Below are 14,428 nucleotides of genomic sequence, written 5' to 3'. Positions count from 1 at the left end.
GATCTCCCCCCGCAGCAGTGTGAACCCAGCCTAAAAAGGAAGCGCTTAAACAAGGACCTTAATGCAGCATCACCAGGGATTGTTTTAATGAAAACTTCAGATTTTAAAAGGCTGGAAAGAACTTTTAGAATTACTTTAACATTTTGAAGCCTATATGATATTGTATTATTGGGTTTAGATCTACTAGTATGGGGCTTTATGAACCGTGTTCTGCTATACCCAGTTTCTTATGTATCCCATGTCTTGCAGGTTAATGGACACATCTCGGGTACTGCTGACATTTACCAGGAGCGGCTGGGTCGCCTGGAGAATGACAAGGAGTCGCTAGTGCTGCAGGTACGGTGATCTGCAATGGTTCACTGTCTGGTGAAGCATGCCCCCCTTTCATCAAGATCTGAAATTACACACTAGTTTCCTCTGGGCTCCTTCACGTTCTGCTTCTTTAGTCCAAATCCTGCGTGTCTCTTCCCAGGGAGTTGGGGGAAACCTCTTGTCAACTGTAGCTAGATCGACAAGGTACCAATCATGTTACCTGTAGCCCTGATGAAATAGATATGGACAGTTCACAATTGGCCATAGTGGTGAGATTTTCAGACAGGCCCAAGGACACAGCCCTGGACCTGCCTTGGACTACCCAAATTATAAATTTTCTTAATAGGTTTTGCCATAAAAATTTCTTTGAAATCTTAGCTGCATGGCAGTTTAGTCTCCAGAAAGATGCTTGTTTCCTATAATTTGCCATAAATGTATTTGAATATATTTGAGTTTTTTCAGTTACGTTTCCTATCTCCTCATTAAATAGGTGAGTGTGCTCACTGACCAGGTAGAAGCCCAGGGTGAGAAGATACGAGACTTGGAGTTCTGCTTGGAGGAACACAGGGAAAAGCTGAATGCTACGGAGGAAATGCTGCAGCAGGTGAGAAGGCACCCCCTGCTGGGGATAAGATATATTATTTGAAGGACACCTGTACACAAGACTTTTACAGGTCTGTTCCTGGCAACCCAAATCCACAATTTTTTTTTTTTTTTTTTTTTTTACATTTTCTTGTACTTGACCTGATTTTAGCTTTTGAATGGTACAAGATGCTGTTGGCCAACATGTCATAATTACATCCACTGTACAGCTCGTTTTGCACAAAGTGGGCCCCAAACATCAGTTTTTGGGGTCCCCCGGCAGCTCTTGCGGCTCCTCCCCACATTAGATAACCCCCTAGGAGAAGCGCTCTCCTGAGGGGGTTACCTTGCGAGTCCAGCATTCAGCATCCATAGAGGCCGAATGCAGGACTCCGCCCTACCCCCTGAAGCCCCGCGTCATTGGATTTGATTGACATCAGTGGGAGCCAATGGCTGTGCTCCTGTCAATCCAATAAAGAGCAGTGAACCCGTGGAGAGGGGGAAGGTGGGGATGCACCGATAGAAATTCGGGGCTCAGGCAAGTAAAACGGTGGAGCTAGAGGGCCGGTGACTGCAAGGTGTTTTTTTACCTTTTATGCATAGGATGCATTAAGGTGAAAAAACACGAGCCGTTACAACCCCTTTTAACCAAATCACGCTTTCTTGCATGCTTTGAATGTTAACCTGAACTTGGCATGAACATAAACATACAATACTAGCACAAGCTTGTAAATGCAATCACTGGAAGGTCCTTGTACAACCTTTTATTTGCTGGAAACATTTCTTTGTACTGGGGGTGAGTTTTTCAAAACCAAATGGTAAAATATGTAAACCGTATACAAAACTAATTCAGACAAATGGTACATTAGCAGCACGATTGGACCCCTTACACAGAGTACACAGCCATTAAATACAGAGATTATGATCAGACTGGCGGTGACAGGCAGTACAATGGACATTCCTGAACAGCCCTGGATAGATGATCTCTCTTCCAAATTAGGAGCCCATCCTTTTCTCTGCAGTCAGAGGAGGCTTCCTGAAGCCATGCTGAATAATAACGATGTAGTGTGGAGCTTGAGGGTTCTTGGTGACCTAGAAAACTTTCAATGAACTTTTATCCTAAAAAGTTCTGACATGCACGTCTCTGTATCTTAGTCCCATTAACACCTGAAACAAAAGTAGAATGGCTGGACACACTTACCCCACAGTTATTCTGCCAGAGAAGTTTGCAGCATATTTAAAAAAGATCACAAGGTGCTGAACCAGGAAAAAAACTCATCTCCTATGATGCATTGCTATCAGCGTTTGCTGTCTAGTGCAGGTGTAGCTACAGTGCATAGTATAGTATAAAACCTATGGTCTCTTTATGATCTACCTCAAAGTGTAACTCTGATTAATGTTTAGGAACTTCTGAGCAGAACTACACTAGAAACTCAGAAACTTGATCTGATGGCGGAGATTTCTACTCTTAAACTGAAGTTGACTGCAGTGGAGAAGGATCACACGGACTTTGAGGACAAATACAAGGACACAGAGGTATATAAAGACTGACTAACTGCGTGGGCTGGACTGTGACAAACCAGCCAATATCAATAAATGAAATAAATACATTTAATAAAGAATAAAAATATATATGTATATATAATGTAGCCACTGAAGAAGTGAAGAGGAATACTATGGAGTCCTTTGCAAGCTTTGAGGCTGCTGACATCACAGTTTTGGATGTCTACTCAAGTAAATAGCATGCCCAAAACACATTAAGTGCACATATCTTATGGGAAAATTGTTATTGAAGCAAATTGTCTGGTGATGGGGTCTCTAACTCTTCTAGAAGTTATTTGAATGGCTCAGGCATGGTTTTCTCTCTTTTTGTGCCGACTGCCTGTTTGCTCTCACCCCCTCTCTCTTTCCTCTGTTGTTCAGTCTCTTCATAAGATAATATCAGAGTTGAGGCAACAGATGGAGAAACTGGAGGTGGAACTGGCATTGTTTCAAGATAAGAGGTTACAGTATGGGGATCAAGAGGTGACTTGATGTGATGGCTTGTTGCATGGTGTTGGTATATAATATCAAGGGGGTTTTAACTCAATACTTTACCTAATGCTGCCATGGCATTGCCATATAGAGTTGTCTGTGGTCTTCAGAAGGTGGCAGCCACTGTGCATCCCTGACCAGTGAAGGCTTTTCACTCCTGTATTAACTTGTTGCCTAGAAGTGAAACAGGACTTGTTGCCCTGTGCAACCAACTGGACTCCTTTTTATCACCAATGATGCAGTGGAAAAGGTGTAGCTAGTTGTCCTGGGCCCTTTTTAGGGGACCCTTACTATGGCTGACCATAAAATGAAGTCCAGCTTCAATTTTTTTTCTTTATTGTGGGAAAGTGTTAGAAACCTTATTAGGTTTTGATTTGTATTCTATGACTCCATTGGGGAGCTTTCCTTCATGAAAGTCAAAGGAAGATTTGGAGTCCTGGACCCAGTGGTAAGTGTAATCAAATGTGTGGGCTCTAGTTCTAAGAAAGCACTCTATCATACGGGGTCTCCCTATTGGCCACTGGAGCAGTCCAATGAAGATACAAAGGGGGAGGGTGCAGTAAGTCCAATATGAATTTATTAGTCTTAAGAAAAAAAAAACAAGATTAATGAACTTTAAAAAAAAAACAAAAAAAAAACAAGCAGTGTGGATATTAGTTCAGCAGCCAAACTGATGCCCTTTTACACGAATCCTAGACCCTGAAATGCCAAAATGCTTTAGCTGATTATATATATATATATATTTATTTATACATTTTTATTTTTTTACAAGTCTAACACATTTATACTAGACCTAATGTAAATTTATAGAAGTATATGGATATAATCTCCAAGCAGGATCCAGATCCGCCGTTCTATATCCCAGAGGTATAGCAGAATCTAAGTGCGCCCTGGTGATTTCCTTTTAAAACAGCTTTATTTAACAAATGGCTACTCGCATGGGCTTTGAAGAAATGGTGCAAATAGGAGCAGACACCTTAAGCATGGAGGTCCAAGATGACAGCGAGTGACGTCAGAACGTGGCTCATTCCTAGAGTTGCCCCCTCATCCATTTTTAAACCCAAACATATATGAATTACACAGGTTCTGAGGCTAGTTTAATGCAGATAAGGCACCAAGTGAGTTTAATAACCACCTTAATCAGCCACAGAACCTGTGTAATTAATATGTGTTCAGGTTTAAAGGGATGAGGTGGCAACCCTTCTCCTTCCCCCGTACGTGCTACATTCACGCAAACTTCCTCAGCGAGGAGGAGCCAACTAGCGGCACCAGTTTATTTAAATGCATAGCATGGTCATCACATGACAGAGGCATGAAGCCACTCCCTCTACAGGAAGGACATCACCAAGCCTGACCTGCAGTGAATCTACAGACAGGAAGTAGAAATCTTACATTGCCAACTTAAGACTGTAAACACTGATTTCTTGTGGCCAAAAAAAGGAATGACATGCCATATTTCTCTTTGCACTGATTGTAATTCATTTGATATTATAGCCACTCAATGCTCTTTTCCTCAAACTAACATGTTGCAAGTGCTGAAATGCAGCAGTGTTAATTTAGTCGACTAAAATTACTAAAACATTTTAGTCGACTAAATGAATACCATTTTAGTCTCCTAAAATATGACTAAAACTAAAACAATTGAGATGACTAAAATGCGAATAAAACTAAAATGCCATTTTAGTCGAAAGATTAAAACTAAATTGAAATTGGACTTCAAAATTAACACTGGTCTGTAGTGCATGTTTGTACCTGAATACCATAAATAATAACACATTCGATTTTTCACTCCAGCAGTATATAATGAGTTTGGAAATTGTAGAGAAATGTTAACTAACGCATTACAATTTAATTACACCCATTCGATTTTAGACAACTAAAATTAGTTTTAATCGACTAAAATGTACTAGAGATTTTAGTTGACTAAAATCTACTGGAGATTTAGTCGACTAAATACGACTAAAACAATTGCAGAAGACTAAAATGGGACTAAAACTAAAATGCCATTTTAGTCCTAAGACTAAAACTAAATTGAAATTTGCTGCCAAAATTAACAGTGAAATGCAGGCTTACAGTTTCCCAGCTGTCTGTGGTTAGTTATTGGGTTTTGTAAAAGTAAAATTTATTACGTGCCACTGCTACCTTTTCAGTGTACATGTGTGTAAGGAAAACTACAGAAAGGAATAGTTTTGTTACATCTGCCCTTCATTCTTGATGTCACTGTACTAAGGAACAGAGCTCATGGATTCTCTGCAAGTTCAGAAATAGTAATGTCGCTGTGCTATGGAATAGAACTTGCTGATCCTGCCTGTGTTCAGAAATAGCTGCAACTGATGTGTGCAAATTGCATGGTGGATGCCAATTTAACTGCCACTTCCTCCTCTTTGTGTGCTGAAAATAACACGCAGTCTGTAGAATGTTGTGCCGTGACGTATCCTACATATTACTGATATGCCAGTGTGTGATGGCCAACAATTCCCTCTCTTCATTTATATAAAATAACTCAATCTACAGTATGCCTTTCTGTCTGTTTATCTTTATCTTTATCTCTCCCTTCCTGTCTTTTTTTTTTTTTTTCCTATATATCTATTCATTGTCTCTATAGCTCTCTGTAATACATCTATATTCCCCTAGTCTGTTTTGATTTTTTTTCTCTTTCTCCTCTCCACCCTCCCTCTTCTCGCTCCCTCTCTCCTCTCCACCCTCCCTCTTCTCGCTCCCTCTCCCCTTCTTTCTCTCCTCTCGCTCCCTCTCCCCTTCTTTCTCTCCTCTCGCTCCCTCTCCCCTTCTTTCTCTCCTCTCGCTCCCTCTCCCCTTCTTTCTCTCCTCTCGCTCCCTCTCCCCTTCTTTCTCTCCTCTCGCTCCCTCTCCCCTTCTTTCTCTCCTCTCGCTCCCTCTCCCCTTCTTTCTCTCCTCTCGCTCCCTCTCCCCTTCTTTCTCTCCTCTCGCTCCCTCTCCCCTTCTTTCTCTCCTCTCGCTCCCTCTCCCCTTCTTTCTCTCCTCTCGCTCCCTCTCCCCTTCTTTCTCTCCTCTCGCTCCCTCTCCCCTTCTTTCTCTCCTCTCGCTCCCTCTCCCCTTCTTTCTCTCCTCTCGCTCCCTCTCCCCTTCTTTCTCTCCTCTCGCTCCCTCTCCCCTTCTTTCTCTCCTCTCGCTCCCTCTCCCCTTCTTTCTCTCCTCTCGCTCCCTCTCCCCTTCTTTCTCTCCTCTCGCTCCCTCTCCCCTTCTTTCTCTCCTCTCGCTCCCTCTCCCCTTCTTTCTCTCCTCTCGCTCCCTCTCCCCTTCTTTCTCTCCTCTCGCTCCCTCTCCCCTTCTTTCTCTCCTCTCGCTCCCTCTCCCCTTCTTTCTCTCCTCTCGCTCCCTCTCCCCTTCTTTCTCTCCTCTCGCTCCCTCTCCCCTTCTTTCTCTCTCTCTCCTTTCGTTATTTTTCTACAATTGGATGCTATGGTCAGCATATTGTCTATCCCTACTGTGTCTAAAACCAACCTGAAGGGAAAACGAGTGATAAACTCTGCTTTGGTTGCCCATTACAGAAGGTTTTGTGCGTTTGTGGTGGAGTCACAGCAAGTTGCAGTTTTAGAAGCCCTATGTGGGTATAGCTGGGTAGCTCAGATTTTTGTATTATCCATCGTGGGGGAGCAAGTTTCTCAGTAGAATTTCTGGCTTTCTCTCCTGGTACAGGGCCTGATGCAGGAAATGAACGAGCTGCGACTCCGAGTGGTGGAAATGGAAAATGAACGGACCCAATATGAGAAGAAGCTAAAGTCCACCAAGGCAAGTTACCAACTGTAATTTCCCTGTGTGCACATTAAAGAGAACCAGCCTCCTCTGGGCTTATATAGGACTTTGAATATTCCACCATAAACTATTGTAAAAGTGACAGATTGCTTGTATAAGATTTTTAACGTGCTCTCCCAGCTCCTGAGAGTGCACAGCAGCATAATCATTAGCGCCTTTCATAGCCCCATGATTGAGCCCCGTTTTGGGGTGTACAGATGAGTGGGCCTTTTTATATATGTCTGCTTCCTGTTTTGTGAACTGTTGCCTCCTGGGACAATAAAAAAAAAAGGACTTACACTTTAACTACATGATTATTTGATGCTGCCATGCACAACCAGGATCTAGTAGACAGCATGTGTTACAGCTAAACTGTTAACACTGCAAGAAATCGTATTAGATCCAGGCCAAATTACAGGTCAAAATCGTTGATGTCAGTATGTGCTGGTTTGCACTTTCTCTCTTGCTCTGCCTTTCTCTCTTTCATTGCTTTCTCTGTCACCAGTCTTTAATGGCCAAGCTTTCTAGCATGAAAATCAAAGTGGGTCAGATGCACTATGAGAAGCAGCGGATGGAGCACAAGTGCCAGACATTGAAGGTGCCGTACCACTGCCATTGCCTGCAGTCTGTATTTCTTGTCTGATTGTTTTACGGCCTTGCGGTGCTTGCATTTGAGCATGTATGCTGTGTTCTCCCATGTGACAACCTCGCATCACCACAAGTTTTTAAGTGCTGAACCTTTTTCTTTTTTTTTTTTTTTTTCTTTTTTTTGTTATGTTGTTGACCCAGTTGAGGAGGTTCGGTTCTTTCTTGCTGCTTGTCCTAACATGACCGTTGACATACAGTGCTCAGCATAAACCAACAGATTTGTCAGAAAACCTTTACTTTCCATTCAGAACAGACATTTTCTATGGGACACTATACTACAAAATACTCCCACAAATGCGGGCAATTGTGTGCAACCAAGATTTGTTCATTTGTACACACAAATCATTTTTTCTAACTTTTTTGCAAAAATGAATACACCCCAATGAAAATCCTAGGCCCCTTTCACACATATGGACCATTCGTCCGTCGACAGATGAAAAACTGACATCAATGTATTCCTATGGAAAAACCGATGACAACAGATCTTCTATTTTCATCTACTTCCGTAAACATCCAGGTTTTTTTTTTTTGACCGGATGAAAGCTCTATTTTTCATCTGTCAAAAAAACGGATGGGACGAAAATGGACGTTAATTGATAAATGGTCAGTTTTTCATGCTTTTTTGCATTGGTAGTGGATGTAAAAAAACCTGATGGAAAACTGATGAAAAACAAGTGAACTGATGAAAAGAACGGTCCGTATGTGTGGAAGTTCAGAGCAAAGCTAAATTTTAGACAGCAAAATCCTAATTTAACAAGAATTTAACTACAGGCAACCCTAATTATTCATTAAACAGGTGTCCAGCAGACAGCTGATTATAAAAGGGGCTTTACTTGACAAAGAAAACCCCTTGCAGTTTCATGCTGTCAGCATTGGTACCACACGGACGAGAAAAAGGCCTGAGAAAGAAAATTTCTTTACACAAGAAAGGTGAAGGCTACAAGCGGATCAGCAAAGCTTTACTTATCGGTCAGAATTCTGTAACAAAAGTGATATACAAAAACTTAACAAAGATGGAACTGCAACCATCCAACAGAGACCTCCAAGCTGTCCATGGAAGTTAATCCCTCAACAGTCTTCTGATAGAAAAAAATTCTTGAGGAAAAATCGGCATTCAAGTTCACTGCAGTTAAAGAAGTAGAAGGCCAAACTGGGGTGATTTGTTTCCTGTAACAAAACACGGTGTGCGCTGCAGACGAATGGAATGCATAGGTGTCGTCCACGAAGGAAGTCTCTCCTAAATCCAATGCACAAAAAAGCCCACCTAGAATTTGCCAGGGCCCATGATGAAAAAGAGGAGTACTGGAACTCTATTTTGGAGCGATAAGGTCAAGATGAATGTTTTTGGAACTGATGGCTTCAAAACTGTATAATTTCCTGAAGGTGAGGATTACAAAAAAAATATGTGCCTACAGTAAAACATGATGGCAGTGTCCTTCTGTGTGGGGCTGCATGAGTGCTGCTGGTGTCGGTGAGCTGCATTTCATTGATGGTATCATGAATTCAGATGTACTGCTATATATTGAAAGAGAAGATGCTACCATCACTCTGTGCCCTTGGTCGTCATGCACTTTTCCAACATGACAATGATCCAAAACATCTAAGGCCACTGTTGCATTTCTGAAGAAGAAAAGAGTGAAAGAAGTGATTTAGTGGCCAAGTATGTCTACCGATCTGAACCCAATCAAACACCTATGGGGAATTCTGAAGAGACGAGCATCAATCTCCATCCAGCATCCAGGCTCTAAAAGAGGTCGTTCTTGAATGGAAAAAGATAATGTTGTAATATGTCGCCAACTTGTTCAATCCATGTCTAGAAGACCTGATGATGTCCTTACAAAACACTAGTTGTTGTAGTTTTTTGTTGTGGGGTCTATTCACTTTTTCACCTACTAATTTGAGTAAAACTGAAGATTTTGTAATCAGTTATATTATTGACCTTACTTTCATGTAATGAGCTAAACAAATGTTCTATAAAACTCAGTTTTGTCAAAATTATGGAAATTGTTCTTGTGTCCATTGAGATATTGATTAAAATTGTACTTTTCAAAAGGGGTGTACTCATTTTTCAGGCGCTACAGTTCTAAAAATGGCACCTGTATAGCGGCTTTCACACTGGAGCGGTGCGCTGGCGGGGCATTACAAAAAGTCCTGCCAGCAGCTTCTTCAAAGCTCCTCCACCACTGCTCCCCATTGAAATCAATGGGGCAGCTCTGCGATTTCGCTCCGGGATTGCAAAATATCGCTGCTTTACTGCCGACGCCCGGGGTGGCACGGTGTGAAAGGGCTATGAAAGCACTTTATTATATTCGGTAGGTCCAAATACTGTTAATCCTGCCAGAAATGCAGTGCTACCTCTTATCCCAAGCTGTTTTGTAAGCCCCGCCCACAGACCACCTTACCCAGCGTTGCAAAGGAGGTGGTGAGGTGTTCTGTAGTCTTAAACACATGTAACTTCATGTGCACTGAACTGAAATTTCAAACCAGGTCATTTACTTTCTCACCAATGTTCAGTATGTTATGTAAACTCCAATGTCCCCCTGTAATGGAAGGCAAGACTAGGGGGAGGAGCTTCTGTAGTCCTTTCACTGACACTGTAATTCATTTTCTCCAACAAGACAAATGCTAATGAAAGCTATGATGAATAGTTACAAAATCAGCGATATTGTTTCCAGCATTTTTTTTCAGTTGTTCAGCGATGGACTTTGAATAGTGTTCATGTCAATGACCAAATCACGATCGCGCCTCATAAACCTCTATGGCTTAAAGTGTAAGTCCAGGCAGAAACGAACTAACTCTAAACCTGCTTTCTGCCACATTCTAAACCTAATCTTTCCAACCCTGTAAAGCAAAAATTGCTATACTTGACTATTCTGCAGCCGATCTAGTCGACTAAAATGTACCGGAGAGTTAGTAAACTAAAACTATTGCAGAAGACTAAAATGCATTTTAGTTTTAGTCCCAAGACTAAAACTAAATCAAAAATTGCTGCCAAAATGAACACTGCTGGGAAGTGACGCCACCCATAGACTTATTATGGGGCTCCTGTTGTCGGCTGCCTGTCCTGCATCCGCTGCAGAATAGGTAAGTTATAGCGATTTTTGCTTTTCAGTGTTAGATTAGGTTTAGAATGTGGCTGGGAGCAGGTTTGGCGTAAAGGCCCCTTTCACACAGGGTGGATCCGCTGGACGGACTCTGCCAGCTCAGCGGTAGATCACTCTGTTGATCCCCGCTGAGCGGGGGTGGGGGGGGATGGGTGACAGATCCGTCTCCACTCACTGTCGGCAGACACATCTCCACTTTCTCCACTGACATCCGCCTGCCCATAGAAGTCAGTGGGTGGCCCGCTCGGATCCACCAGAAAAATGGACAGGCATATCCGAGCAGGCAGATCTTGTGAAAGGGGCCTAGTTTAGTGCTAGAACTTCCACTTTATCTACTAATTCCTGAAGAGGAGCCGTTAGTAGCACAGCTCACCAACCCAACGATCTAGCACTAGTTGTAGCAGCAACAAATCACCAGCAACTCTTGCAATTACATTTCTAACTACAAAAGGCTGTTGATTGCTCTCATTAGCCTTTTTTTTTATAGCAAAGATTAATCTGCACCTAAAAATTGCCGGTGTGACATCAGGCTAATAATCCTGTCAGACAGGCAATCTACTGCCTGAGAGCCACTATGGAGTTGCTATCTGGGCAATCAAAATCGCTTCCTCACTGCCCGGCTGTTAGCGATTAGGCAGCATTAGGGACCAGTGAAGGAATAATTCCATAGAGGTAGCTGGAAGGCTCTCCCTCGTGATTCTGCCGTGGATGATTTCTACCACTAGCGATCTTGCCTGTGGCGATTTGTCAAAATCGCAAGCAGCTGAATCGCTAAGAGGCTTAATTTTTGTCCTTATGGAATCTTTCCCTCTGTAGCTAAGGCAATGAGATGTCTCTCCCATCACCAGGAATAGAACTTCAGCAGCATTTGGGCCAGCAACATCTCGCCACATCTGGCTAGAGGGAGCGATTCCATTGGAACAGACAGGCAGCCTCCATAGAGATCCTGCCTTTGATGATTTGTCTCTAGCAGCAGAATAGCCCACGTGACATTAGCCATACTATAAGTTGGGTGCACACTGAAAATCAGAAGAAAAATCCTGTACGAGAAACGATTGTTCACTTTTTCGTATAGTAGGTATGCCACTTTTGACATCTGATTCAGACGTTCCAAACGAAAATGTCCAAAGTGAGAAACTCCAAAGAATTTCTGGTACGTGATCAGGACAAACAATTTTCGTTTTATGGTGTACTGCTTTTGTATGAGAAAAATCTGATACGAAAGACCGATCAGAAACAATCAATCCTTGTTGTACGAGAGCTTTCATACTTTATTTCCATCCTCTCTTCTGACTTGCTGTGAAATGTCGAGGAAAACCAGACGATCGTTCACCTGACTTTCTTTATAGTGTGTTTACCCACCTGTAGGCTGCGAAATCTACTCTGTAGATATATTTTGCCAAACCAGAGAGTTTTCCTCAAGGAAATCTATTGACTTTGCCAATTTTTTGGTTTTCCTTTCTCTATCTTTTAGCTTTTCTTTGTTCTTTTGCATCACAACTTTGTCCCTGTGTAATACTTTTATAAACTGGGAAAGTTTTCACAGCACTTCACCAATCTTAAAAAAAAAAAAAAAATATGCCTTGTAGACCTTCAGTGTGATCTGAGATGCCTAAGCTGTGCTGTAGGAGGTTCTCATCCACTAATAAAGTACCAGAAGGTCGATTTTTAAAACTGAAATAAATTCCAGGGAACCTGCCCAGAAATATGGGAGAGGTCATTACTGGCTTGTCTTTCATGCAGGTTGATCCATGCTGTGCTCCCCTGGAACAAGCATGTGGAGTAGATGTCCTCTGTCTGCATGCTGTTTCCAACTCATTAACTTGCTAGATATCGAGATGACCGATGAGGAGCACGCACCTCCTTAGTACTTTAGTATTGCTTATCTCATGAAGCTTCTTTCAGCCACTTCCTATCTACATGCATTGCTTTGGAATGGCTTCCTGGTAGTGACTACTGTGGACCCTGCCTGGGCAATGTGTCTCCACCAGGGGTGGGTAAGACCAGATCACATTTGGGGGACAATTGTCATCTCATAACAGGAAGTGGCAGAAGAACGCTTTTTTTTTTTTTTTTTTCTTTCTTAGATGTAAATTGTTTTAAAACCATTTTTGAAATGACATTAACATGGTAAAGGTTTAAGTGAATGTTTGTTTTTTAGATCTACTTTAAATGTTTTTGAGGAAGAATTGATCGCTCCCCTCTTGGGCACCTATTTGGTTTTCAATTTTTGTAGCATGCTTGTTTGATGTTTGTGATTTTTTTTTTGTTTTTGTTTTTCTGTAATATATATCTATTCACCTTTTTATAGTTTTACATTTGGTGCTTGCTATTTATGAACCAGCAAAATCTTTTCTGTCCATCTGGGGAGCTCTGCTGAGCACTCTGCCACTACTGGGGTCAACTCAGGAGAAAGGCCTCACCCCATTACCCTATTATCCAATGAGCATGCCTACCCCATCACCCTACTGTGTCCAATGAGCATGCCCACCTGATCAATCCACTATCCAATGAGTGCCCCTATCCCATCATCCCACTATCCAAGGAGAGCTTCCACCCTATCACCCTACTATCCAATTAGTGCGTCCCTGATCATCCTAGTATGCAGTGAGAACTCCCACCACATCTCCCTAATTTCTATCCAATGGGAGCTCCCACCCCATCTTGTTATCTAACAAAAGCACTCACCATCTATCATCCTACTACCCAATAAGAATGCCCTCCTCATCACCCTGCTATCCAATGTATGCCCATCCCATCACCCTACTATCCAATGAGTGTGCCCAATCCCTTTGCCCGGCTATCCAATGAGAGCGCTCACCCCATCACCCTACTATTCAATGAGTGCGCTCACCCCGCCACCCTAATATTCAATGAGTGCGCCCTCCCCGCCACCCTACTATTCCATGAGTGCGCCCTCCCCGTTACCCTACTATTCCATGAGTGCGCCCTCCCCGTTACCCTACTATTCCATGAGTGCGCCCTCCCCGCCACCCTACTATTCCATGAGTGCGCCCTCCCCGCCACCCTACTATTCCATGAGTGCGCCCTCCCCGCCACCCTACTATTCCATGAGTGCGCCCTCCCTATCACCCTACTAAGTGTACCAGAACACGGTCCATGCAGAAAAGGGCTGCTAAAAAAAACAAAAAAAAAATATAAATCTCTGTCGGAACTAATTACAATTCTGTCCTTGTACAGGATGAACTCACAATGTTGAAGGAAGAGCTGGAGCTGAAGGAAGCCGACATTAGGAAGTTGCAAGAGAATGTGAATGCCCCGCTGGGGACAGAGAGCAAAGGAACAGGTGACAGAGGTGAGGACTGTATCTTTGCATGTCAAATGTCCTGCAGCCTGCCTGGTGGAGCAGGAGATGCAGATCATTTTTGTGAATCAGCGTTGTGCTTTGCGGTGACTACTTAGAGACCCTGTCACCAATGCCAAAAATGTAGGTAAAAGCACAGAAAAATCCAGTACTTTTTTTAAATGCTTACTGTTCCATTGAACTTGCTAGAAAATGTTACTATTTCAGAAAGAATAGATTCCCTCCTCTATGGGGAGTGTCTTATTACTTTCTGTGCTGGCCCAGCTCCTCCGGCCCTCCCGTTTTTTGTTTTGTTTGTTTGTTTGTTTTTTTTGCAGATTCAGGAGCGAAGGAGTGAAGAGGAATACTATAGACTAGATTTTTTATTTTTTTATGGGATAGAGCAAGGGAGGGTTATAATTTCTGTCACATTGTGGAGATTCCCCTTCACTTCCTGTCACATAGCCAAACAGGAAGTGAGAGGAAATCCCTGAAAATTAAGGGAATTCCTTGGGGATCTTCCAGTCACCAGAACTAGTGTTGCCATTGGAAGATTTCCCCTCTATTGCTTTTTTGGGGACAACCCAAAATTTGGGATTTTCTTTCCCTTTCAATGATGATAGTAAACAGAACAAATAGAGTAAATCTCCCTTCCCGGGACACAGACAGC

General features: G+C 42.6%; 1 protein-coding gene across 17 annotated transcripts in view; it reads left to right on the top strand.

The window, feature by feature from the left end:
* Positions 1–14,428, top strand: part of PPFIBP1 (PPFIB scaffold protein 1) — a 158,227-nt gene that overhangs the window by 72,281 nt on the left and 71,518 nt on the right. For 7 of the 17 annotated variants that reach the window (XM_077469024.1, XM_077469027.1, XM_077469026.1 and 4 more), the window contains exons 4-10: positions 250–336; positions 803–916; positions 2,299–2,430; positions 2,818–2,919; positions 6,607–6,699; positions 7,208–7,300; positions 13,656–13,770. In XM_077469024.1, the coding sequence (XP_077325150.1) occupies positions 250–336; positions 803–916; positions 2,299–2,430; positions 2,818–2,919; positions 6,607–6,699; positions 7,208–7,300; positions 13,656–13,770 (736 nt within the window). The remainder of the gene's footprint in view (positions 1–249; positions 337–802; positions 917–2,298; positions 2,431–2,817; positions 2,920–6,606; positions 6,700–7,207; positions 7,301–13,655; positions 13,771–14,428) is intronic. The other 10 variants (XM_077469039.1, XM_077469032.1, XM_077469036.1 and 7 more) reach the window with 3 other exon arrangements.

Source organism: Lithobates pipiens, unplaced genomic scaffold, assembly GCF_037356315.1.
Source record: "Lithobates pipiens isolate NorthernLeopardFrog02 unplaced genomic scaffold, aLitPip1_a1.2 Scaffold_8, whole genome shotgun sequence".
NCBI lineage: Eukaryota > Metazoa > Chordata > Amphibia > Anura > Ranidae > Lithobates > Lithobates pipiens.
Note: the sequence above shows the minus strand (reverse complement) of the source record. Positions and strands in the feature narration are given on the sequence as shown.